This window comes from Panthera onca, chromosome C1 (assembly GCF_046562875.1).
Source record: "Panthera onca isolate mPanOnc1 chromosome C1, mPanOnc1 haplotype 2, whole genome shotgun sequence".
NCBI classification, from domain to species: Eukaryota; Metazoa; Chordata; class Mammalia; order Carnivora; family Felidae; genus Panthera; species Panthera onca.
Genome location: NC_138346.1, coordinates 54899838 through 54923744, shown reverse-complemented (window position 1 = coordinate 54923744; position 23907 = coordinate 54899838). Strand labels below are relative to the sequence as shown.

At 37.7% G+C, this 23907-nt stretch overlaps 1 protein-coding gene across 4 annotated transcripts in view; it reads right to left on the bottom strand.

The window, feature by feature from the left end:
• The window catches only part of CCDC141 (coiled-coil domain containing 141), a 203580-nt gene that overhangs the window by 38378 nt on the left and 141295 nt on the right, over positions 1-23907 (bottom strand). For 2 of the 4 annotated variants that reach the window (XM_060621974.3, XM_060621973.3), the window contains exons 10-17: positions 22400-22519; positions 20533-20724; positions 14825-15004; positions 9326-9505; positions 8599-8724; positions 6138-6326; positions 4444-4623; positions 2590-2739 (exon numbers count right to left, since the gene is read on the bottom strand). In XM_060621974.3, coding sequence (XP_060477957.3) covers positions 2590-2739; positions 4444-4623; positions 6138-6326; positions 8599-8724; positions 9326-9505; positions 14825-15004; positions 20533-20724; positions 22400-22519 — 1317 coding nt within the window. Of the gene's footprint in view, positions 1-2589; positions 2740-4443; positions 4624-6137; positions 6327-8598; positions 8725-9325; positions 9506-11433; positions 12727-14824; positions 15005-20532; positions 20725-22399; positions 22520-23907 lie in introns of those variants that run through there. The other 2 variants (XM_060621975.3, XM_060621976.3) reach the window with 2 other exon arrangements.

The following is a 23907-nucleotide window of genomic DNA, read 5'->3' as shown; positions in this document are numbered from 1 at the left end:
AGGGGGACCGAGCTCCATAAATGCCACAGCACTTCAGGAAGATGGAAACAGCTATAGGGAGCTAGGAATAAGACTTAGCCTCCTCCACTTGTGGCTTCAGTCAGTCTAGAGCTGAACATCCCTGCAGGGAGAGAGATTTTTGGCAAAACAAAAGTTTACCAAAGAAGAAGAAGAAGGAGGAGGAGGAAGAGGAGGGGAAAGGGGCAGGGGATAGGGTGGGGGAGAAGGAGGAGGACGATGGGAAGAAAGAAGATAACTTTGGAGAAAATGTGTAAATTGAGGCTAACAGAATGTTAGAGAAGCTTTACCGCTTCCTTTTCCTGTACCTACTTTTGTAATGGACTTGTGACTAATGGACTCAGAAACATTTTACTCTAAATGGAGATAAATCTGGAATTACATAGTACCTTGTCTTCTGCTGTCAGTTCTCAGTCAAAAATCAGGACCCCTTGGCACAAAGACACTTAGATCAATGGAACAGAATAGAGAACCCAGAAATGGACCCACAAACATATGGCCAACTAATCTTTGACAAAGCAGGAAAGAATATCCAATGGAATAAACACAGTCTCTTCAGCAAGTGGTGGTGGGAAAACTGGACAGCAACATGCAGAAGAATGAACCTGGACCGCTTTCTTACACCATACACAAAAACAAACTCAAAATGGGTGAAAGACCTAAATGTAAGACAGGAAGCCATCAAAATCCTCAAGGAGAAAGCAGACAAAAACCTCTTTGATCTTGGCTGCAGCAACTTCTTACTCAACACCATCTCTGGAGGCAAGGGAAACAAAAGCAAAAATGAACTATTGGGACCTCATCAAAATAAAAAGCTTCTGCACAGTGAAGGAAACAATCAGCAAAACTAAAAGGCAACTGACAGAATAGGAGAGGATATTTGCAAATGACATATCAGACAAAGGGTTAGTATCCAAAATCTATAAAGAGCTTCTCAAACTCAACACCGAAAAAACAAACAATCCAATGAAGAAATGGGCAAAAGACATGAACAGACACTTCTCCAAAGAAGACATCGAGATGGCCAACCGACACATGAAAAAATGCTCAACATCACTCATCATCAGGGAAATACAAATCAAAACCACAATGAGATACCACCTCACACTGTCAGAATGGCTAACATTAACAATTCAGGCAACAACAGATGTTGGCGATGATGTGGAGAAAGAGGATCTCTTTTGTACTGCTGGTGGTAATGCAAGCTGGTGCAGACACTCTGGAAAACAGTATGGAGGTTCCTCACAAAAATAAAAATAGAACTACCCTATGACCCAGCAATTGCACTACTAGGCATTTATCCAAGGAATACAGGTATGCTGTTTCAAAGGGGCACGTGCACCCCCATGTTTATAGCAGCACTGTCAACAATAGCCAAAGTATGGAAAGAGCCCAAATGTCCATCAAAGGATGAATGGATAAAGAAGATGTGGTATATATATATATATATATATATATATATATACACACACACACACACACACACACACACACAATGGAGTATTACTTGGCAATCAAAAAGAATGAAATCTTGCCATTTGCAACTATGTGGATGGAACTAGAGGGTATTATGCTAAGCAAAATTAGTCAGTCAGAGAAAGACAAATATCATATGACTTGACTCATATGAGGACTTTAAGACACAGAACAGATGAACATAAGGGAAGAGAAGCAAAAATAATGTAACAACAGGGAGGGGGACAAAACATAAGAGACTCATAAATATGGAGAACAAACAGAGGGTTACTGGAGGGGTTGTGGGAGGGGGGATGGGCTAAATGGGTAAGGGGCATTAAGGAATCTACTCCTGAAATCACTGTTACACTATATGTTAACTAATTTGGATGTAAATTAAAAAAAAATCAGGACCCTTGCCATCCTGATCTGTGTTTTTCCCCAAGGGTAGGTTTATTTAAATGGAAGTTTAACTAGGGGAAGGTGACTGTGACTCACTACATATTTGGGGGTTGGGTTTGGGTAAAATTGAGGAAGAGGAGGTAGAATTATGTGTTCGTGAGGGGGAGCACGGATGCAGAGGTTGACTTTCATGTTACTCTTTTTTTCTCTAGAAGTTGTTTTGCCAGTAGGCTACTTCATTCGAGTAAACATGAAACCAGCCACTTGATTTTGGTGATAATACTTTGTAGCCTCTGAGGCAAAGAGCCTGTTCCCCTGGCCCTTGGCACCCCCTTCACTATGAGTCAATGGTGCTTAAATAGAATCTCAGCAGGTTGGAGCTGGCTGTCTGGAGACAGCATCACTCTTTCTATCCTGACAGGCTGTATCCATTCAAGCAAGCAACTGCTGTACAGCCTTGGGTGGGGATAAGGAAACAAACAAAAGGCCATAATGGTACATTCTAGGTTTTTCTATTCATTGACAACATACTGACTTGGGTGCTTGAAATTTACTCAAACTTTCAGAGCCCTGAGACTATTGCTTGGTAGATTAAAGGTCAACATTGAATAAATGGTCGCCTGATTGTGTGTGCATGGGTGCAGACACTTGAGCCACATGCTTTAGGTTCAGAGCAACTTCTGGCAATATCGCTGCTCACTCCCACCACCCCACCTCATTTATATTGTCCCTTGTGGTGCAGTACTCCAAGCAGCGGATCAGGGTCCGTTCATATTCCTCGGCTTTGGCACGCAAGTTCACACCATCCCCCTCAAGGACGTCCAGCTGCTGCTGCAGGTTCTTGGCAGAAATGTTAGAGCAGTTCTGAAAATGGAACGGAAGTGCAAGTGACAAAGGGAACGGGCAAAACAGCAATGAGACGGATGTGCTATTTACCTGCATTATGAAACTCATAGAGGACATTAAAAACTAGGTTCCTGGTTTACTTTACCTCAAGCATATCTGAATATGCTGTAATGATTTCAGAAAGAAGCCAGACACCAACATGTCAGGGAAGGCAAACCATTGTATTTCCAGTCTTGAAACTTAAGTTTTGAAGATTTGCTCATCACACTCAAGTCTTCAAAGATGTCGTTTATTATAAGGTATAATTTTTACTTCAAAAGCATAAAATATGCATCGGAAACCTTCAGCTTCTGCACTATAATTTTCCTGTCAACTTGAACTTAACCTCAGATTCATTATGGAAGTGCACCAATCTCTGCTCAGCACAGAGGGCTGCTGAGGCCAAGGCAGACAAGAGTTAGAGAACAATTTATATTATTTGTGCAAAGTGAGACGTCTTACTTTTTTTTTGTAATATCTTTACTAATAAAATAAAACTCTTTAAAAAGAAAGTTCCTTCTTGGTAAAAACTGATTCTATTTTGTATTTCTGTCTTTTAGCTTAAAAAAATTATGTTCTTTGCATTCCATATAGTTTAATATGGATATCTTAATGAACTTTGAAATAAAATTGACCATTATGATTTATTAATGTTATACATATTGGATAGAAAAAACAATCTTTTCTCACTAAACTTAGGAATTTAGAAAGGGATTTTTTTAAAATCAGAGTCCAATATATTATTTAGAAAAATTTGATCTGGAAATATTTTCTTCTCTTTTAGGCTCCTTTGTTAATGTCAGTCCACTGGCATAAAGCATGTCCAATGACTGGTGCCCAAGCCTTCTGCAAAGCCAGGAGGCTCCTCCATTCTGAGTTTTCATGGCTTAAGCAGCTTCTCTGGGCCTCAGATGCTTCTTTTATAAAATGAGTGTTGTGGGCTGGCTTATGTCTAGAATACCTTCCAAATCTGAAATGCTAAAGCAGCATTGGTCCAATCAAAATATAATCTGAGCCACATGAATAATTTAAAATTTTGTAGTAGTCATATTAAAAAGTAAGAAAGAAACAGGTGAAATTCATCTTCATAATGTGAATTGTTAGACCAAATATGTCCAAATATCATCATTTTAATATGTAACCAAATGTAGAAAATATTAATACAGTTTTTATACTAAGTCTTTGAAATCTAGTTAATTGTTGCTAAACTTCTGTCAGAAATACTTGATCTGTATTCAAATTTCATAGTTGATAACTTAAAATGTAGATTCACATACCCAAGCTGTTCCCAACATACATAAAAGTTTTCCCATAATTACACTGTCAGTTTAAAATTTTTAAATTAATTAAAAATAAATAAAATTAGAAGTTCAGTTCTTTCATTGCATTAGGCACATTTCAAAGGTGAAAAATTGATTGCCATATTAGACAACACAACTCTACAATTCTATTTTTAATTAGCATGAGAATAGGTGTATAAAACAAGACTTGTATAAACAGATTTTCTCCTTAAATATTTTTTCTTTTGTTATAGGTGGTAGACATTCACCACAAATAACTATCCAGTGGCTTAATGTATTTTTTAACTTAACATGTACTAGGCCATCTGCCTGGTTTCATTGATATTATAACCCAACTCTCAGCTTTAGTTAGATATGAATGATGGTGTTCTAAGTTGCTTACAGGTCGCTGTACTGAAGAGATGATGTCCACTCCCAGGGAAAGGGCCAGTTTATAGAGCTGCTCAATATGTGCCTGCTTCTCCTGAGAGCGACTGAGCTGAACCTGGGCTTCGTGGCCATCCTCCAGCTCCTTTGGCTGTTCTAAAAACTCCATTTCTCTTGATTTGATGAGATGACCCAGCTGAAATTTAGGATGTTAACAATTAACATGGGTTTCATATTTTCAGGAAGACAGATTTTTTTTTTTAAACAAAAAGCCTACTTCCTATAACCGATTTTACTACCTGGTCAAAATGTTGCCAAGCCCATCTATAATTACTAGTGTTATAGACAAATAAATGTTACAGGGCTTCAAACCAAGAGGGTAAAATTGAGGAACTAATACTACCAGTTCTGTTAAAGAAGGTCATAGCCTAAAACCTTTGCAAGATCTAGGCTTGTGATCCGAGTAAATTCAGAGGCTGTTTTAAAGGGATATCAACACATCTCCATTTTATGTTAATAGAAACTAATAACGTGATGCCTGGGTGGCTTGTTTGGCTAAGCATCTGACTCTTGATTTGGGCTCAGGTCAAGATCTCACAGTTTGTGAGTTTGAGCCCCTCATCAGGCTCTACACTGACAATGCAGAGCCTGCTTGGGATTCTCTCTCTCTCCCTTTGTCTCTGCTGCTCCCTGCTGTCTCTCTCTCTCAAAAATAAATAAGTAAACATTTAAAAGAAAGTAGAAGCTAATAACTTGAACCTGTACTAAGCACTCCTTAATGTCAAGTATTTAAGATACAAAAAAAAACCCCAAAAAACACATGAATTTATTTTCTTTCCTCAGAGAGCTTACACTTGAAGGGAGAAAGTAATTAAGAATCAAGATACTAAAAATGACAGATGTGTGAGATAAACTATGAAAGTTCTGGGAATTTAGAAAAGAAACAAATCACTCCAAGTAAGGTAGGCTTGTTGGAAGCAAGGATAGAGTTTAAATAGTAGAGAAGAGCAAAAAGGACCTGTCAGATAATAGCAGCCTGAGAGTCAAGGCTTGGAGTGAGGAAGGTGTGCATCATCTTTAAGGGACAAACAAAAGCTCAGTTTGGCTGGAATGTAAGGGAGGATAGAAGCTAGTGAGAAAAAGTTAAAGGCCAGATTGTGGAAAACTTCAGATACCAGAAAAAGCAACTTGGCCTTTATTACACAATAATTTATTTCTAATTTCATAGTTTAAAGTTTATTTCTTTATTTTGAGAACAAGTGCGAACCAGGGAGAGTCAGAGAGAGAGGGAAACAGAGAATCAGAAGTAGGCTCCATGGGCTGTCAGTGTGAGCCTGATGTGGAACTTGATCTCGTGAACCATGAGATCATGACCTAAGCTGAAATCAAGAGTTCACTGCTTAACTGACTGAGCCACTCAGGTGCCCTTCTAATTTCATAATTTAAAACTGAGGGTCTTGGGGCACCTGGTTAAGCATATGACTCTTGATTTTGGTTCAGGTCATGATATGACAGTCATGAGATCGAACCCCACCTTGGGCTCCACGCTGGGCATAGAACCTGCTTGAGATTCTCTCTCTCTGCCCGTTCCACTGCTCACTTGCTCTCTCTCTCTCTCTCTCTCTCTTTCTTTCTCTCAAATAAATAAATAAATAAATAATAAAAAAAAATAGAGCTGAGGGTCTTCCAGATATCCATGACAAGTCCTACCTTTTCCTTAACTTGATGGAATTGGACTACCTTGTACAGGATATCCTCATAATCTTGGATTCTCTCTTTCTGTTTTTGATGGAGATGAATAAGCTCCTTCAGTTGTTGAGACTTCTCTTTCACAGGGGCTCCTTTGCCAGTTAACTCTTCTGATTCTTTTACAATGTATTGAACTTCAACGTTCAGTTGCTAAAGAAGTTGAAAGAAATAAAAGATATCCAGCTTTTAGACAACTTTTTCCTTTATAACTGACTATAGGAAGGTCTCAATCACTATTCTCTCATTTGCTAACTGTTATTTATTGTCAGCCCCACCCCATCCTTGCAAATCCAGGCTTTGTGTTTGATGCTAAGGATACATTATTCTATTCCCATCTTCTTAGAAATTAAAAAAAAAATTGCTATAAATGCAAAAAACATGTTTCAAAGCTAGGTGGTGAAATAGAAAGTCACATATTTCTGGGGCACACCAAATCCTCCAGTTATCTATTAAATGAATGTATTTTAGATATTTTATGAAGCCATGATCATCTCTGATATTTAATGTAAACTAGAATCAGTATGATAAAAACATCAAGAGAAGACAAGTCTAAAAATACATTGGGGGAATTATTTGTCCCTCATGATAACAGAATGATCAGAATGAACTACCAGCTGAGCAATGTGGTAGATATGCTACTTTAAAAACGGTCATCCCAGAATCCACAAATAGACACCACATGTAGAGAGGGATAAAGCAGCTTCCTTTTCCCTAGGACCACTCAGATACCCCTTGTAGGAATCCAGATTTTGGGATAGAACTTGCAAATGCTGGACAACTCAAAGAAGAAGCCACTATAATGTCAGGGATGGAGCTTATATCAAGGAGAAAAGTAGTGGAAATCATTTAGGCTAAGGAAATACTTTGCAGAAGAGTAGCCTAATAAAGGTCTTCAAGTTGAAATCAAGCATAGGGGCATCAAATATATGCATACCACAGTGACAGAACTAATGAAGCTTGGGAATGGCCCCTGACTTAGAATTTACTCATGCATGCATGTGCAGGGCCATGTGCATGCATACATACACAAAATGCCAGTAGGCATATAACACAAGGTATATCAAAGTAGCTAACATGTAGGCTAATTGAATTTTCTAAGAATTTATAGAAAAGACTTCACCATGGGCTACAATGGTGGGTGTGTGTGTGTGTGTGTGTGTAGGAGGTAGTTTTATGCTATCAGTTTTACCTTTAAAGAATCTGAAATAGGGGTGCTTGGGTGGCTCAGCTGGTTAAGTGTCTGACTTTGGCACAAGTCATGATCTCATGGTTCATGAGTTCAAGCCTCGTGTCAGGCTCGGTGCTAACAGCTCATAGCCTGGAGCCTGCTTTGGAGTCTGTGTCTCCCTCTCTCTCTGCCCCTCCCCCACTCATGCTCTGTCTCTCTCTGTCTCTCAAAAATAAATAAACATTAAAAAAATTTAAAAAAAAGAATCTGAAATAGATCTTCCCTAAAGGAATCTTCAGTCTTCTGATTTGGCATTCTTTAAAGCCAACATTTTTGAAGTAGCAACCAACAGCAATGCAGATATCTTAACTTTGCAGTGAAGAACAAGAAGTCAGGCAAGAGGACAGCATGACTGGCAAATATTTTTGACAGCTGTATCAGGTTTAGGAGCGGCAGGAGGTGGAGGGTATGGAATGCATGGGCAGTCTGGGCCTGGGAACATGACTCATGGTTTTATCTCTCATCTTCTGAGGGCTCTCTGAGAGGGAGAATGGGAGAGCACAGAAAGATTCCTGGGAGAGTGGTAGGAATCTGGGGTGCCAGTGAATGGGGATGGTGACATCATAGTGGTGATTTCAAGGACAAAGGGGAGCAGAGCCTCTGTGTCAGAGCTTGCTCACCCTTGTTCTGAGATGTCTTAATCTAAAACATGTCTATAGGGAAATAATTAGAATGAATATATGTGATAGCTTAATGTAAATTCAAATAATCTAAGATAATATATTAGGCATTTTGTAGCCTGAATATTTGTGTATCATCAAATACAGAATAGTGCAGAAAAACAGTAAGAAAAATGTGTTTTTAAAGTGTAATTTTAGGGGTGCCTGGGTGGCTCAGTTGGTTGAGAGTCCGACTCTTGATATCAGCTCAGGTCATGACCTCATGGGTCACGAGATGGAGCCCCATATCAGGCTCTGCGCTGACAGCACGGGGCATGCTTGGAATTCTCTCTCTCCCTCTCTCTCTCTGCTCTTCCTCTGCTCTAGTGTGGGCACATGCACTTTCATTCTCTCTCTCAAAATAAATAAACAAACATTTAAAAAATAAAAATAAAGTGGAGCTTTAGACAAACCATGCTTTTGTTTAAAAAATAACAATTCACCAGTCTGTTAAAATTAGTTAGGTAAATCTCAACTGAACAGTTTTTGATTTTTTTTTTCCCATTCACCCAAGTCCATCAATCTGTTTCTTCACCTGGAGGTGAGGCTTCATTTCATTCCATTTTTTCTGTAGACCTAAAATGGTCTGGAGGCTCCCTCCAAGGTCAAGTGCAGACACAGGCATAAGTGCTTCCTGAAGAAGTTTTAAGTTGTAAGTGGTCTGAAATATATATTAGATAGTTATGTGTTTATGTTCTTGGACACCATTGGCAATCCAGTGATGACTGGTGCATCATCAAACTTTTCAGTCCCCATGAAAACACTCACTACCTCAAGTGATTCTGTGGTCCTAAACTACCAACGAACAAAAGCACAGGCCCTGGGTTTCCTTTACTTTGTTTTGTTTTGTTTTGTTTTGTTTTGTTTTGTTTTGTTTTGTGGTAAAATACACATAACAAAATTTACCATTTTAAACAGTTGCCAATTGTGCAGTTTTGTGGCATCAGGACATTCACATTGCTGTGCATCGATCGCCACCATCTCCAGAACTTCTTGCCATCCCAAATAGAAACCCCATACCCATTTACCAGGAACTTCCATTCCCTCCTTCCCTCAGCCCCTAGTAACCTCTATTCTGCTTTCTCTCTTTACGAATTTGACGACTCTGGGTACCTCCTGTAGGTGGGATCATACAACATTTACCCTTTTGTGACTGCCTTATTTCACTTAGCATCATGTTTTACAGTCTCTTCTATGTTGCAGTGTACATCAGAATTTCATTCCTTTTTAAGACTTAATGATATCCATGCATGTTCCTGTACCTTTCTAAGTTGTTCTTTGAATGCTCCCCACTGCTGTTTCACAGGTTTGCTTGCTGTGGCTTTAAGTTGCCATGTCATCTGAAGGTGGCTGAGTTCTTCTCTTTCTGCCTTCTGGCTTTCCATAGTGTTCTCCATAAAGTGCACTTCATTTTTCACATTTAGTATTTCATTCTTTTTTGCCTGTTAAATTAATAATCCATATAATGGCTTTTCTTCCCCAAGAGACACAAAATTTTTGTATACACTCTTTTAGGAGACAAACACTTGATCATGGCCACCACGGAGCATGGTTCTGAGATCAAGACAAATCTGGAATGCTTGTGTAAAGGCACAGTGGGGCTCTCAGAACCTCTGGTCTATGCTTGGACACCAGGTCCTGAGTACTTTAAAATCCAGTAGTGTTTGACTCCCCACCCTCTCCACCCCTAGCCAGAGTCTGGTTATTTCCTGGGGCTTAAGGGGTGATTAAATGAGTGTCAGGATCCAGAAATGTTGAAGTTAAGATTATTTGAATGCATAAGTTTTGAAGTATATTCTATCTTTTATTTTAACATTGTAAATAATGTTAAATAACTCATTAGAATATGTCAAAGTCTCAGCATCAGGAAATATGAGGGGTCTGCCTTTCTCTTTCAACTATCCCATTGTATATACTACAGTTATTTCAAATTTTCTTTGTGAGCAGTTCTTAAAGCTACTCCCTTTTGTAAGAACTGAAATGTACATCTATATATCTCTGTATTTTTATCTCTATTATGCACCTATAATACACAGCAGAACCCATCCTAAACGATATTTTTTAAATCCCTGCTATAAATACAGTTAGGGTATCTTTCACATATTATTAAGAAACTATTAGTCAGAATCACAACATCTAAATTCAGAGTCCTCTTCATTTCTACATGTCCAATTTCTACATGTTCTGGTTGCCTGATTTGAAAGCCTATAAACAATGGTTTTATACAGGGGAAATTCAATTGCAGTCAGAAGAATAAAAGAAGTAAAGAGTAAAACCATGTACTTTTTTGTGAGTGCAAACATTAAAAAAAATGCAGAAGAATATTTAGTTGACAAAACAATGGCTTTTTACTTTGACGGCTAGCCTTTCTCAATAAATCCTTGAATTTCTCAGGAGCAAATGTGCATAGATTTCTATACAGTAAAATCTTGGTTTGCAAGCGTAATTCATTCTGGAAACATGCTTATAATCCAAAGCACTTGTATATCAAAGCCAACTTCAAGAACCATTGGCTCAGTTGTGATCATGTGACATTCGGCATCACGTCCTACTTGTACTCCAAGACATCACTTGTTTATCAAGTTAAAATGTATTAGAAATGTTTGCTCATCTTGTGGAACACTTGCAGAACAAGTTACTCATAATCCAAGGTTTTACTCTAATCACAATTACAGCTAGGGATCTAGAAGTCAAGGGATCTTTTAGATTGTAGTCAGAAGACAGTGTCATGAATGTGTGCTGGAGTATTTTAACAGACCATCTTATTTCTAAATTATTTTAAATGACATTAATATTTCACATTTATATTTTTACATTAATTTAGACATTATAAAGTGCCAATTAATTACAAAAGAATATAATTGCAAGTTCTAAATAAGATCTCGCCTATGAATTTGGGGATTCAGAAATAAAATGATATATGCTGTAACTATGGTTAACAAGATGATAATATATCATGAAAGATATCCGACAACTTCAGCAGAACCCATCCCGAACAATATTTTTTTAAAAGATGCTATAAATAAAGTTAGGGTATCTTTCACATATTATTAAGAAACTATTAAGCAAAATATAATATATAATTTAATGTAAACTTGGAAATTGCAGCATATCAATGTCGACTATAATCAGCAGGGTATGATTCTAGTGAGGCCTGGAAAAGGGAGTGCACAGTAGTATTTGTGCTATCTAGCTAGCAGGATTCAAGAAGAGTGATTATGTACTTGGCAGACTTGAGTATTTTGACCACTCACCGAGATTAAATAATTTGCCCAAGGTCTAGTTAGTAAACACGCTACTCATTCTACTTCTGTTTAGGGGCATGGAAAAAATTGCCATAATCTTATCTAATAGGGTACTAAATTACCCATTTTCCATTTGGATTCAGGCACAATGAATGGTGTGTCTTGTTTTCCAGACACGTTGATAACAGGAAGGCAGTATACTGGATAGCATCCTTGATATTCACTGCTATATATTAGTAAATTAGCACTTTCATTAACATGTCTGCCCAGAGTTCTCACATAAATCAATTTCTTTGATCTTGATGATTTTTTAGATGAACTGAAAAATTTTCGGTGTCAACCTTGAAAAGATGAGCCACAGCAACCCAATCAAGAGCAGAACATTCAGTGGAAAATGCCAGCAGGCCTTCTTCCTCTTTAGCAACCACAAACTGGTTACCACATTTCAACAATAATGTTTGTTTAAAATCCTGATGGTCCAAAAAATATGAAGAAATTAAAACTGTGTTTTACTTGCTTTACCAATGATTTCCTATCTCAGAATGTTACTGAACCAATAAAGTTAACTATTATGTGGATCTTAATTCTTACCAGTAAGGAAGAATTTTATTATATGACAGTTTTTAAGGACCTTGAGGTAAAGCATGTGTTTTATACATAATGTCTGATATTTGATGAATATTTACCAGTCCTGCCAACACAGGGCTACATGCCTGGAAACCAAGAGAAAAAAGTAGACAACAGAAACAATTCCAGGCTCAGATGTTGGAGTTAGCTGACAAACACTTTGAAATACCCATGATTAATATGATCAAGAGAGTACAGGACAGATGTAGAGAGGACAGGAGAGATAATTGTATTGGTAATTGAAATCTAATTAAAAAAAAGATACAACTGGAAATTTCATAACTGAAAAGTAAATTTCTGAAATGAAGTCGTAATAAAAAGGATAGACAAAAATGCAATTTGCAAATATTTGAATTCCTTCTGGGTGTAAATTAGAGAAGTACACAATTAAGAGACTAAAGACTATATAACGAACAAAGTAAAAATGTGAAAGGTGACAGATCAATAGATAATCATGTTCTAAATGTTCCAAATGAAAAAATCACTTAATTAGTTTTTACAGTAAGCACCCGTACAACATAAGAACATGGGCGAATTGCTTAGCAAGTTTTCTCTGATGCTTAAGAATAGTATTAGATAAATCAGCACTATAAATACTTTTTTTCCCCACATAGACTTAATAAGAATGGTCTTCAAACCACGAAGGTTGAGCTAGAGAAGATAAAGAGTTGCTCAGAGTGATGAGAAGAGTTACAGAACCTAATTCTTCCAGATGAATTCAGTCTCCAGACTGAGATTGATCACATTTCAGAGCACTGGGAAAATTGCAGATGTCAGTTATCTTTGCAAATCTACAGAAAATAAGAAAAGTGCCAGAAAGTTAGAGAAAGGAGAATGCCCTGGTTTTCACAAGGGGGAAAAGGATGGACTACATAATTTACAGATTGGTAAGCCCTACATTGATAATTAGTGCAGTAACTTCATCATCGATCAAGAAGCTTGTAAGCACTTTGGGAAGAATTCCCTGATCACAAGGAGTCAACCTGATTTATGTCAAATTATACTTATGTAATGGATAGGATACTTTGTAGGCAGACCTTTCTTTGAGCTGTCTCTCTCACTACAGACTTAGGAAAAAAGTTGTGAATTAATGGTTTAAATAAAGTACCATTGGAAGTATCTGTGATTGTTTAAAAAAACTGTCTAATCAAGCAATTGCTGAATGGGTTAGGACGTCAACTTGCCCCATAGACACTTTTATTAAAGCTCTACTTGCAGCCATAGAAGGCCTACTTATCAAATATATAGACTTAAACTTAGAAAAGATGGCTAATGTAGTAGATAGCAGGGTCAAGTTTACTTTAATAAGATGGAATCATAGGTAAAATGAAATTAAATAGTAATAAATAAATATAAAGGCCCACATTTGTATATGAAAGATAAATGCTTGACCAATATAAGATGGGAGTGATCTAGCTTGGCAGGAATTGCAATGAAAATGTAATGGGAGTTGTATTTGATTACAAGCCTAATATGAATCAGCAAAGTGAAATTATTGCTAAAAATGCTAGCATAGTCTTAGGTCTCCTTAGTAAAAAATGATGTCCACTTTGTTGTACTTTGTGTTGATGTTGTACCTCACTTTTTGGTTACAATTCATGAATGATTTTGGCAAACCATAGAAAATTCTGGGAGGGATAATTAGGATGCAGAAAGAAGTGAAACTGTCTCACAAATGATGGAAAGGATTTATATGTGGTTAGCTGCCTAAAAAACTCAGATTAGACATAGCAACTGTTTTCAATGTTTGAAGGACTTACATGTGTAAAAAGAATGAAATGTGATTTTTTTTCCCCTGTGTAGCTACAGAGGGTCAGAAACAGATTCAAAGACAGATTTGGCTTAACATTAAAAAAAAAAAAAAGGTTTCTAGTAGCTGGGATTTTGTAACAATGACATGAGCATTTTCATTAGGAAGATACTTGAGGCATTAAAGGAGAGTTGGAGTAGCTATTTTTTAAAACTCTGTAGAGAACTTTATCAGCCACAGGTTGATATAAAGATTCTAGGGTATTTTACAAATACAACTTAACTAAAATTTAGAGTACATTTCTAAATATAATGGAGCTTCACTATGGAAAGATCTGCTATGGTATGAAATTTTTCAAAATGATGATTCATCCTAGATATTGTCTTAAGCTCCTTGAAATTTTGTAAAGACCTTGTTACATATTCTCAAAATAACACAGAACTTTTGCATGAACCTCTACTGAGGTCTCTGTGTAATAGTGGCAATGTTGTATTTGGATGACAGTCACTCTTTCTTCTTAGTAGTTAAAATAGCCTTCATTATATCTGTGTGGACGGAACTAGAGGGTATTATGCTAAGCGAAATTAGTCAGTCAGAGAAAGACAAATATCATATGACTTCACTCATATGAGGATTTTAAGATACAAAACAGATGAACATAAGGAGAAGGAAGCAAAATAATATAAAAACAGGGAGGGGGACAAAACACAAGAGACTCTTAAATATGGAGAACAAACAGAGGGTTATTGGAGGGGCTGTGGCGGGGGGGGTGGGCTAAATAGGTAAGGGGCAAAAAGGAATCTACTCCTGAAATCACTGTTGCACTAGATGCTAACTAACTCGGATGTAAATTTAAAAAAAAATTAAATTAAAAAATAAATAAAAATAAATAAATAAAAATCCATCCTTACTGAAAAAATAGCCTTCATTATAAATTAATAGGAAGTCTAAGACCAAATAAGCATGTAAATGCTGGGCTTTAGGACTGTTCTAGGTTGAATAAAGCTAAAACAAACAAACAAACAAAAAAACTTCCTAAACCAGCAAGGTTGATTAGCAGACAGTTGAACTTGAATTTATGATTTTGACTTTGATAGTAATCCTTGCAGAAGGTGTGACACATTTAATATCATTCTTACCATATTTATTAAATTAAGGAACTCAAGCCCTAGGTCTTGAGTTAAAAAGCTCCTGTTTAAAAATAGCTGCCACTGCTTTTCAGCTGAGTCAAACTGACGCTTGGATTCAGCATCATCCTCTTCCTTCCGTGGGATTTCAGTTTGGTAAAACTCCTTTAGGCTCTGACACTGCTCCTCTAGCTTAAAAAAATGAGAATATAAATGAAAATTAAAAACACTTAAAAACATTTTTTAAAGTTTATTTATTTATTTTGACAGAGAGAGTATGCACACATGTGTGCACGTGCACCAACAACAACACACACATGATCGGGGGAGGGGCAGAGAGAGAGGGGCAGAGAGAGAGAGAGAGAGAGAGAGAGAGAGAGAGGGAATCCCAAGCAGTCTCCGTGCTGTCAGTGCAGAGCCCAATGCAGAGCTTGAACTCATAAACCATAAGATCATGACTTGAGTTGAAATCAAGAGTCCAATGCTCAAGAAACTGAGGTACTCAGGCACTCCTTAAAAACATTTTTAAAGAAAAATAACAGTAGATTCTAATAAAAGCCTATTTAAAAATCAAATGGAAATGACATTTCAGAATTTTTTATTTTATTTATTTATTTATTTTTAACGTTTATTTATTTTTGAGACAGAGAGAGACAGAGCATGAACAGGGGATGGTCAGAGAAAGAGGGAGACACAGAATCTGAAACAGGCTCCAGGCTCTGAGCTGCCAGCACAGAGCCCGACGCAGGGCTTGAACTCACGGACCGCGAGATCATGACCTGAGCCAAAGTCGGACGCTTAACTGACTGAGCCACCCAGGCGCCCCAAACATTTCAGAATTTTTTAAAGTTATTCAATATTGTCAATTAACTGAAAAGACATGCAAATCTATTTAGGTTGTTGACAGACAGGAGTACCCCTCAGTAGCAAATTAAGCTGACAAGTTTGTTACCTATAAGACCTACTTACCATAGCCAAAACCATATTTATGTATTATATATGTGCATGTTTTGCAATTGGGGACAATTAATGTCAAAGACCAGGGTGGCTCCATTTAAAGCTGAGTTTTATAATTCAGAAGAAAGACATATGACACACATACACACATACAACCAGGGAATACAAATCAGAAAGAAAGAAAGAAATATAAGCCTGTGAAAAATTATTTGTGATTATTAATCACAATTTCTAATCAGTGATAAACCAGAATAAAAAGTACAATTACTAATTTTCTGTGCAAGTATTAATATTAAACTGCCTCAGGAGCTAATCTTACTAAGGTATATTACTTCACCTGCCTAAAATTTTATTTCCTCATTTGGTAACCAATGCTAGCAATACTAGATTATTTTAAATCACTGTCTTTGATCAGAGCTTATATAAAACCAAATGCACCTGCAGAACTATGGATTAACAGGTAATTGGATAATGTAGAAATAGTAGAAAATTTTTGACACAAGCTTTTATGCATTAAATTAATATTTAATAGCCAATAGGATGAGACTGAAAGAGCAATCTAACAGGGAGAGAAATTTCAGGCAATGGTTAGTCACTATATTTTAAAGGCATTAACATCATCCTTCATCTAAATGAACTTAATAGGTGAGCCTGCAAATGTGCTCAGAAACAGTTCTATTCTCATTTCCCATATTCCATTTATTCATGCTTCTGTTTTGCTGATGCTTCTTTCCTTAGCCAAGAATGATCTTTCCTTAATTTTCTGCTCCTACCTATGCTTCATGAACTAGTTAAAATGCTACCTCCTTCATGGAGTCTTTTAAGATTCCCTAGTAAGAATTAAGCATTTATTTCCTTGGGTTCCCAAAGATAGTTCTGGGAGAAAGAGAACCATAAGCAAATTATCATAACAAAAAAACAAGTATACACAGAGGGACCACCAACTCTACACAGAGTAAATAGGGAAGAACTTCCCAAAGGAAGTGGCATTTGATCTGTGTCTTTCAGAATTGTCCAGGGTGAGAGGGAGTAGAAGGAGATCCCAGATTGAAGGAATAACATGTGCAAAAGCACAGGTGTGAAATAACATGTGCAAAAGCACAGGTGTGAAAACACTGGTTCAGAGAATGATAAAAGCTCTTAGTGTGAATGAAGTTCAGGTTGCATAAGCTGATCGGTTAAGAAAGAAGCTAGAGGGATCACTGTGGCAGGATAAAACTGGCCAGCAGGTTTCAGCTTGGTTTCTGCTGTAACCAACACGATGTGACAGATTCTCATTAGTGTGAAACAACCGATAGCTATCACAATGATTCAGAATCAGCATGACAACTATCAGTACTTCTATCAGTGTCAATTTGATGGGCTGTCTGTAATGTACAACTCTAAAAACATAAACTTTAATTCATCCTCTTTTTCCAACTTCTCAAAAAAGCCTTGAATGTAAGTAAGTACAGGAATTCCCTTGAATCAGTACTAGTTTATGTTTTGGGTAAGTGATAAACTTTAATACTTCATCCATTTTTGGTAAAGGTATTTATACTTTGTTTCACAAATTAAATTTTTTGTAGTGTCTGAATGCCAGGAGGTAATCTAATCAGATTTGCTTTAGAATGACCGTTTTCTGAAAGGAGTGTAGGGGAGAATTAAAGGAGGCAGAGAGAACAGATAGAAGACAACTTCTTTAAGCTGAGCAAGAGATGATGGGGGCTTGAACCAAGAAAGAGGAGGCACAAGTAGAGGGGAGGGGGATTCAGAAATCTTTTAGGTTGCCCCTATACATAAACAAGGGATAGCATGGCCTTTGATATAGGAAAAAAAACAAAAGGGAGGAGACTGGGGATTGAACTTCAGCTTCCATGTTTACTAGCTGTTTGATCTTGGATACCTAACTTCTCAGTCTCAGTTTCCCCCATTTTTAAAGTAGGCATAATAGTAACTAAACATAGAAATGTTATAAGGATTAAATGAAGTCAGGAATGAAAAGCATGGGGCCTTGTACAAAACATGTGCTCCGAGAGAGAGAGAGGGCTCAGAAAAGACTGTGAAGTTTCTACCTTGGACTTTTGAAAAATGACAGGGTCATTTATGCCAAAATACAGAAGAAAAACATATTTGAAAAGGAGACAACTGGTTGTGTTCAGGAGCCTATAGGAAACACAGGTCATTAGTATGATTAGAAGTTGAAAGCATTGATCTGGGGCTCAGACAGCTGGGGCTGAGAAACTGTTTTTTGTTATTGGTGAATTGAAACCATAGGTGGGGATGCAAATTTTGCAGGGAAAGTATATAGAATGTCCAAAAGAGAGAGCACAGGTAAGAGCTCCATGATCCACCACACTTCAGGAACAGAAAACCAAATGAGGAAGAAGGAGAAGGAACAGATAAAGAAGTAGACAAGATGATGTCACTTATATGAATTATCCAAATAAAGTTAATCTATAGAGACAGAAAGCAGATCAGTGGTTGCTTGAGGCTGAGGGCTGGAAGCCAGGATTGACTAAAAATATGCACCAGGGCTCTATTTGTGGTGATGGAAATATATATATACCAACACTGGAGTGCAGTGATGCTTTGCACAACTCTGTAAATATACTCAAAATCATTACACTCTAAAGTAGGTGAATTTTACCCTATGTAAATTATACTTCAACAAATCTGTCTTTTAAAAAGTCATGGGAGGTGAGAGTGAGTTATTTAAATAAATGTGGCAGAAAGATCAAGCGGGGTGAAGACTGAAAATACACCATGTCATTTGTCAACTGGTAAGTTGCCAGGACAGAACAGGGAAGACACTAGAGGCAGTGGGGTGAGGCTTGGGGAGCAGGCAGAGACAAGAAGTGTCATCTTCCCATTCTAGAAGTGCAGGTGTGAAGAGAAGGAAAAGTACAGAGTGACAGCCTTGGTGAGGGCAAGACCATTGGGCATAGATACAGACCAAAGAGAAGGAAGCAACAGAAAAAGCAGATTTGAACAATTAGAGGATGGGTCTAGCTGAAGCTAGATTCTGAAGGATGTAGGTGTGTACAGGGAGAGACTGATGACTGATTTGTGTTAGGCACAAATAGAGACTTCATGTTATTGGCAAATGGAGGGTGAGTGAACATGTCAATAGGTTTGGAAGTCCAAGGAGGTCAAGACCGTTAGGCTCGATGGTCTTGTTTTTCTTCAGTCACATATGAGGAATAGGCATTGGCTGAGATTTAGGGATGTAAACTGGAGTAAGATGTTTGAGAATTGCTACTGAATGGGCACCAACTAGGGAGCATATGGGGGACCCAAGCAGAGACCCACAAATTGTAATGGTACCAATCAGCACAACAGTATGATTTTCCACAGGAGTGTCTGAAAGCTTGGAAGTGGAAGCTGAGTAAATAGAGTGTTGTACTGATCTAGAATTGGGAATTGGCAGTGTAGGTCAGGGTAGAAGGCAGGGAGTTGACAGCATGGGGAGCAGGCTGGAAATGAGTAAGCAGGAGCCGGTGAGGAGAGAAGGCCACCCTGAGGGGGTAGGAGGGTGACAGACTGAGGAGCACTGCCAAGATGAGAAGGACAGAAGGCTCCACCAGGGTGGAGAACAGATTTGGTGAAGGCAGGGAGGATGAAAGGGCATGAGGTCCTTCTGAGAACATGTTTCTTACAAAGCTAAGGTTCCAGCCCTAGAGAGACTCCTGGTTACGAAGGCCAGGGTGGCCATGGAAATAGATGCTGAACTAGAAGCCAAGCAGGTGCATTTTGACAATGAAGACACAGAAAACAGCCCTTCTTTGTACTTTCTCTACCATTTCAAGTTTCAAGCAAATATGTTCATCAACTGGATAATTCTGTCAATTGTAATACCTTTGCCCCAAACCATGAGGGTTCAGGGCTAAGAAATGACAAAAGGAGGAGGAGAGAGGTGAAAAAGGTATTACCTGAGATTTGCAGGGACCGGGCATGGCCTTTCTCCAGAGTGGTGAGAATTGAGAACATTGCAAAATGAGAACTGATGGAGGAAATGTGCTTAGACAGGACGGTGGCCGTAGGAGGGAAGGGTGTCAGTGGGAAAATTGAAATCGAGCATGCTCCCTAACTTCGGTTGGCTCTACCTCCTGCTAGGCCAGTACCCACCTCCCTGAAAGCAGCAGGGTCTGTGTGCACCTGTGTGCACTGCCACTAGAGTTAAATGAGGTGGGACCCTAGCACTTTTCCATTACTGATGTCATCTTCCAGAGACTGAGACCTTTGAGAAAGGGAATGTTGGTCTACTAGACAGGATTTTACAGAGTCTCTGGTACAACCCTATCAAAATAGTGCCTCAGAGGAAGCTCTCAAAGAAAACTCGTTAAAAGGCATCAAACAAGACAGATCTGAGAGTGGACCCAAACGCCCGTAATTTCTGATTCTGTATATGTATTTTAAATGAATCACACTAATTGCTCAAGTATTCAAAAAGATCCATGGTAGAAGGCAACTTATTTTTAAGTAATTTTGTTCTATGTTTAGGATATTGTAAATGTTTGTAGACTACAGTAGAAAGTGTTCCGATACAACCACTTTGCTTATTTGTGAATATATCTACACCTACACACTTGCATTATTTTTTAGTAAAACAACTTACTCTTTGAGTCCTTGTATGGTGCCTTGCTGAATAAAGAGCTTGTAAGTGAGTACATGCATGGGACTGGAGGACATGGACCCACCCACCAGGGCTTCCATCCCCAGAGAAAGCAGGAAGATGGGCAGAGGCCACCTTGCTGAAGAAGGTCAGCATATAGGCACCGTACCTCCTCTGATGACTTTAGAAATGCCACATAAGTTTGCAGGACTTGTGACCTGGAGCTGATGCTTCGCCCAAGTATTTTTAATTCTTCCTCTAGCCATTTAGCTTTAGAAGAAAGCAATGCCACTTCGTCAGGTTCAAATTCATTTTTCTCTGTCATAAGTTTTGTAGCTGCTTCTAATTCTTGTGCTGTCTCCTATGGAAGCCAAGCACAGGGGGTCAGAAGCTGACAGGGGAATCATGAACATTCACATTTCATTACCTGCTGTACACCATCTATTACAATTATTAATTGGACTCAGACCAGCTCTCCTCAATGAAAGAAAGGCACAACTTTCAAAATTAAAAAAAAAAAAAAGAAAAAGTCATCTTAAAATGAAAACCATTTCAAACCATTCTCTCACTCTGTCAGCTCCACTTCTTATTTAGAGCATTTATTTTCTGTGTCACAAATAGAAGAAAGGTTAGTATGAAAAGTTACAAAACCAAATGGCAGATATGTTTTAAATAATTTATATAATAATTATACACGAGAATGGCTTTATGAATTTAACAATAGCTCTAGCAAATACTTAAACTAATTTTGTTATACAAGAGATGGCAAGTTAATAGAAATTGTTTACTCCTTTTTTAATTTATAAAATAATGGCATGTCAATTATGCAGTCTTATTTAAGTCTTGATCTAGAAGGGTTTTTAAACAAGTATAGGGGAAATGTTACATATGAAATCTAAACAGCCTAAAGGGTTACTCTTCTGTGTTTTGTTTTGGGTGCAATTTCTGGCAGTAAAATCTCACTGATAAAATGGATAAACAGGTATTGTAGACATTACATATACAATTGACCCAGAAAGAACCATGTAAAATTTTACATGAGACTAAGCTAGGAATCAAGCAAAAACCAAAGAAAAAAGCTTCACTGTCATTACAGCAAGGAGGAATTGCTTCCCTGCTTGTATTTAATATGCTTCCCAAGTACTGCATTGAATGAAGCTAATTTTCATTTCCAAGTGTTGCATCCAGATAGCACTCTGGGTAGGAGGAAGCAGGGGAGTTTCTCCCCACGTAATTTCCTTGTTCCTTCTAAAATTTTGAAAATAAAACAATGAAATTGAAATCAGACATACATTTTATTTTAAACATTTTAAATAATGAGTAAAAAACACTCCATTAAAAAAAAATCGGCTTGTCTGTGACTTCCCGAACATGATGAAGGTCCTTTGGCTTAGAACCAATGGAGTAACAAGGCCATTGCCTACTGACTTGGGTGAGCCAGGAGAGGCGCTAGACTCACCTTCCTAAACACCCGTTGGGGCAGACTGGGACTCAGGGCAGATGAGAGCCACTAGCTAGAATATTTAACCTAAGTGTCTTGTGAAAGGGGTAAGGGGGAGCTAGAGAAGATGTTAAGAAGAGGAGGGTATTTTCTGTCCCTGAACATTGGGTTTGCAAACAAGATTGTGTTTTTATTTGCTTTCTGGAATCTTGCATTAATGCATGTTGCTTCTGGTAATTTTCTTTTGTAACTTACTCTAGCAGAAAATCACAAATAGTCTTAGAGAAGCACTCTCCCTTGCCTCCTCTGGCCTCCCAAAAGGAGTTGCTAACATCTCCCAGGCAAGGAAAAGGGGCCAAATGAGTGTTTAATACCAGGTTACAAAGTTTCAGTGAGCTCAACACCCTAATAAATGCACATTGAAGTATAAGTAATTTAGATGCACACAATAGAAGTTTTAAGCCATTATTTGCCACAATATTTAGAATTATAACCCTCAAAAGAGCTAGCATTAAGTTCTATACCCACTGAATATAAAGAAAAGAAATCATATTTATAAAATCATAACCATAATAATAATTCCTATTTAATTTACCTTAGCTTGAATATCTAGTTCCAAATATTTACTCAAAATCTTCCCTGATTCAGAAAGGCTGGAACCGACATCCATTGCATTGGAAAGTACTGGACTGATTTTCTGAATTGACGTTTCCACCTTTACCAGTAAAGAATATATTGCAGTGTTAGTAATATATATTTGCATACATGTTTGCATATGTATAGAAAACATAAATTCTACCCCATATTCCCATTGTATTTTAAGTGGGCATACCAATTTTCATCTAAAAACAGTTTTAAATATTTTAGAATTTTGTGTTTAAATTAATAATGTTGCTCTTCATATGACATAATACTATTGACCCACCAACAGAGGGCATATAGACATACATTTATTAACAGACATGTATTTTATTAACAGCAATGAGATATAAATAATCATCCATATCTTCTAAGAATTTATTATCTATATTTCCTAGAAAGGATAATGCGCTTGCTAACACATCAGCAGAGATGAATTTATCTGATTAATTAACTCACAATCATCTACTGTAAGTTGAATGGGGCCCAGTTTATAGGCACATCTTGAAGTAAAGGTCCAAGGCCTGGGTATCCTATGGGTCGCTATATTTAGGGACACTGGGATAGCACCAAACCCTGTATATGTGACAGTAAAACACAGGGACATGCTTAGGCCATTTAACTGATGAACGTGGGGGACTATGACTTGATTTCCAGTATACATGAATCAATGAAAAAGCAGGCTTTAAAGGGTTCTATTCCATCCAAGTTGCGTTCTTCATCTCCTGGTTCTAACTAGAGTCCATGCTTTCCATAGTCAAATTGGCTCTGAATTGACAGAAAGACAAAGAGCAACACTTGTCTGAGTTCCTACTGTGTTGCCCACCACCACCAAATTAGCTTGAGTCTCAAGCTCTAGAGAATGTGGCACCACAGCTGCTGCCATATTTGGAATCTCTCTGGACCCAGGCATCAGAACAAGGCTCAAATTCCCAAGTTGCTTGATCAATAACAGGTGGGAAGGCAATTTAGACAGAGACACAGTTAATTAATGCCCTCTCCTGTGAGGCCTACTAATTCTACGTGTTTGAGTCAGGCACAGGAGTCCACTGTATCGGATGAAGACATCATTGAAAATCTGAGACCCAGTGTGGGTATCAAGGTTCATTAACATTAATGTCATTGAGATATTACTAGTTTTGCTGTATGTCCCAGCTACAGATAAGTAATTTTTTAATTTAGTCAAATAGTAGTTGCCTGGTTTTCTTCCTCTTTGAAAACAGGAAATAAAGTTTTCCTGTACTAAGCCATTGCCTCCACTCTGAGAAGAGGATTTTCACATCTATGTTTTTATTCAGAATGGCCATGTCCTTTGTACTGGTCTAGTTCAATAAAGTATGATAACAACAATTTGTTCTGGAAATCTCTGAGACATCATTTTTGGTATTTATCTGCTGTCCTTGTGTTGTACAATACCATGTTACCTGAAATTTGTGCATATTGGAACTGAACCATGTTCCAATA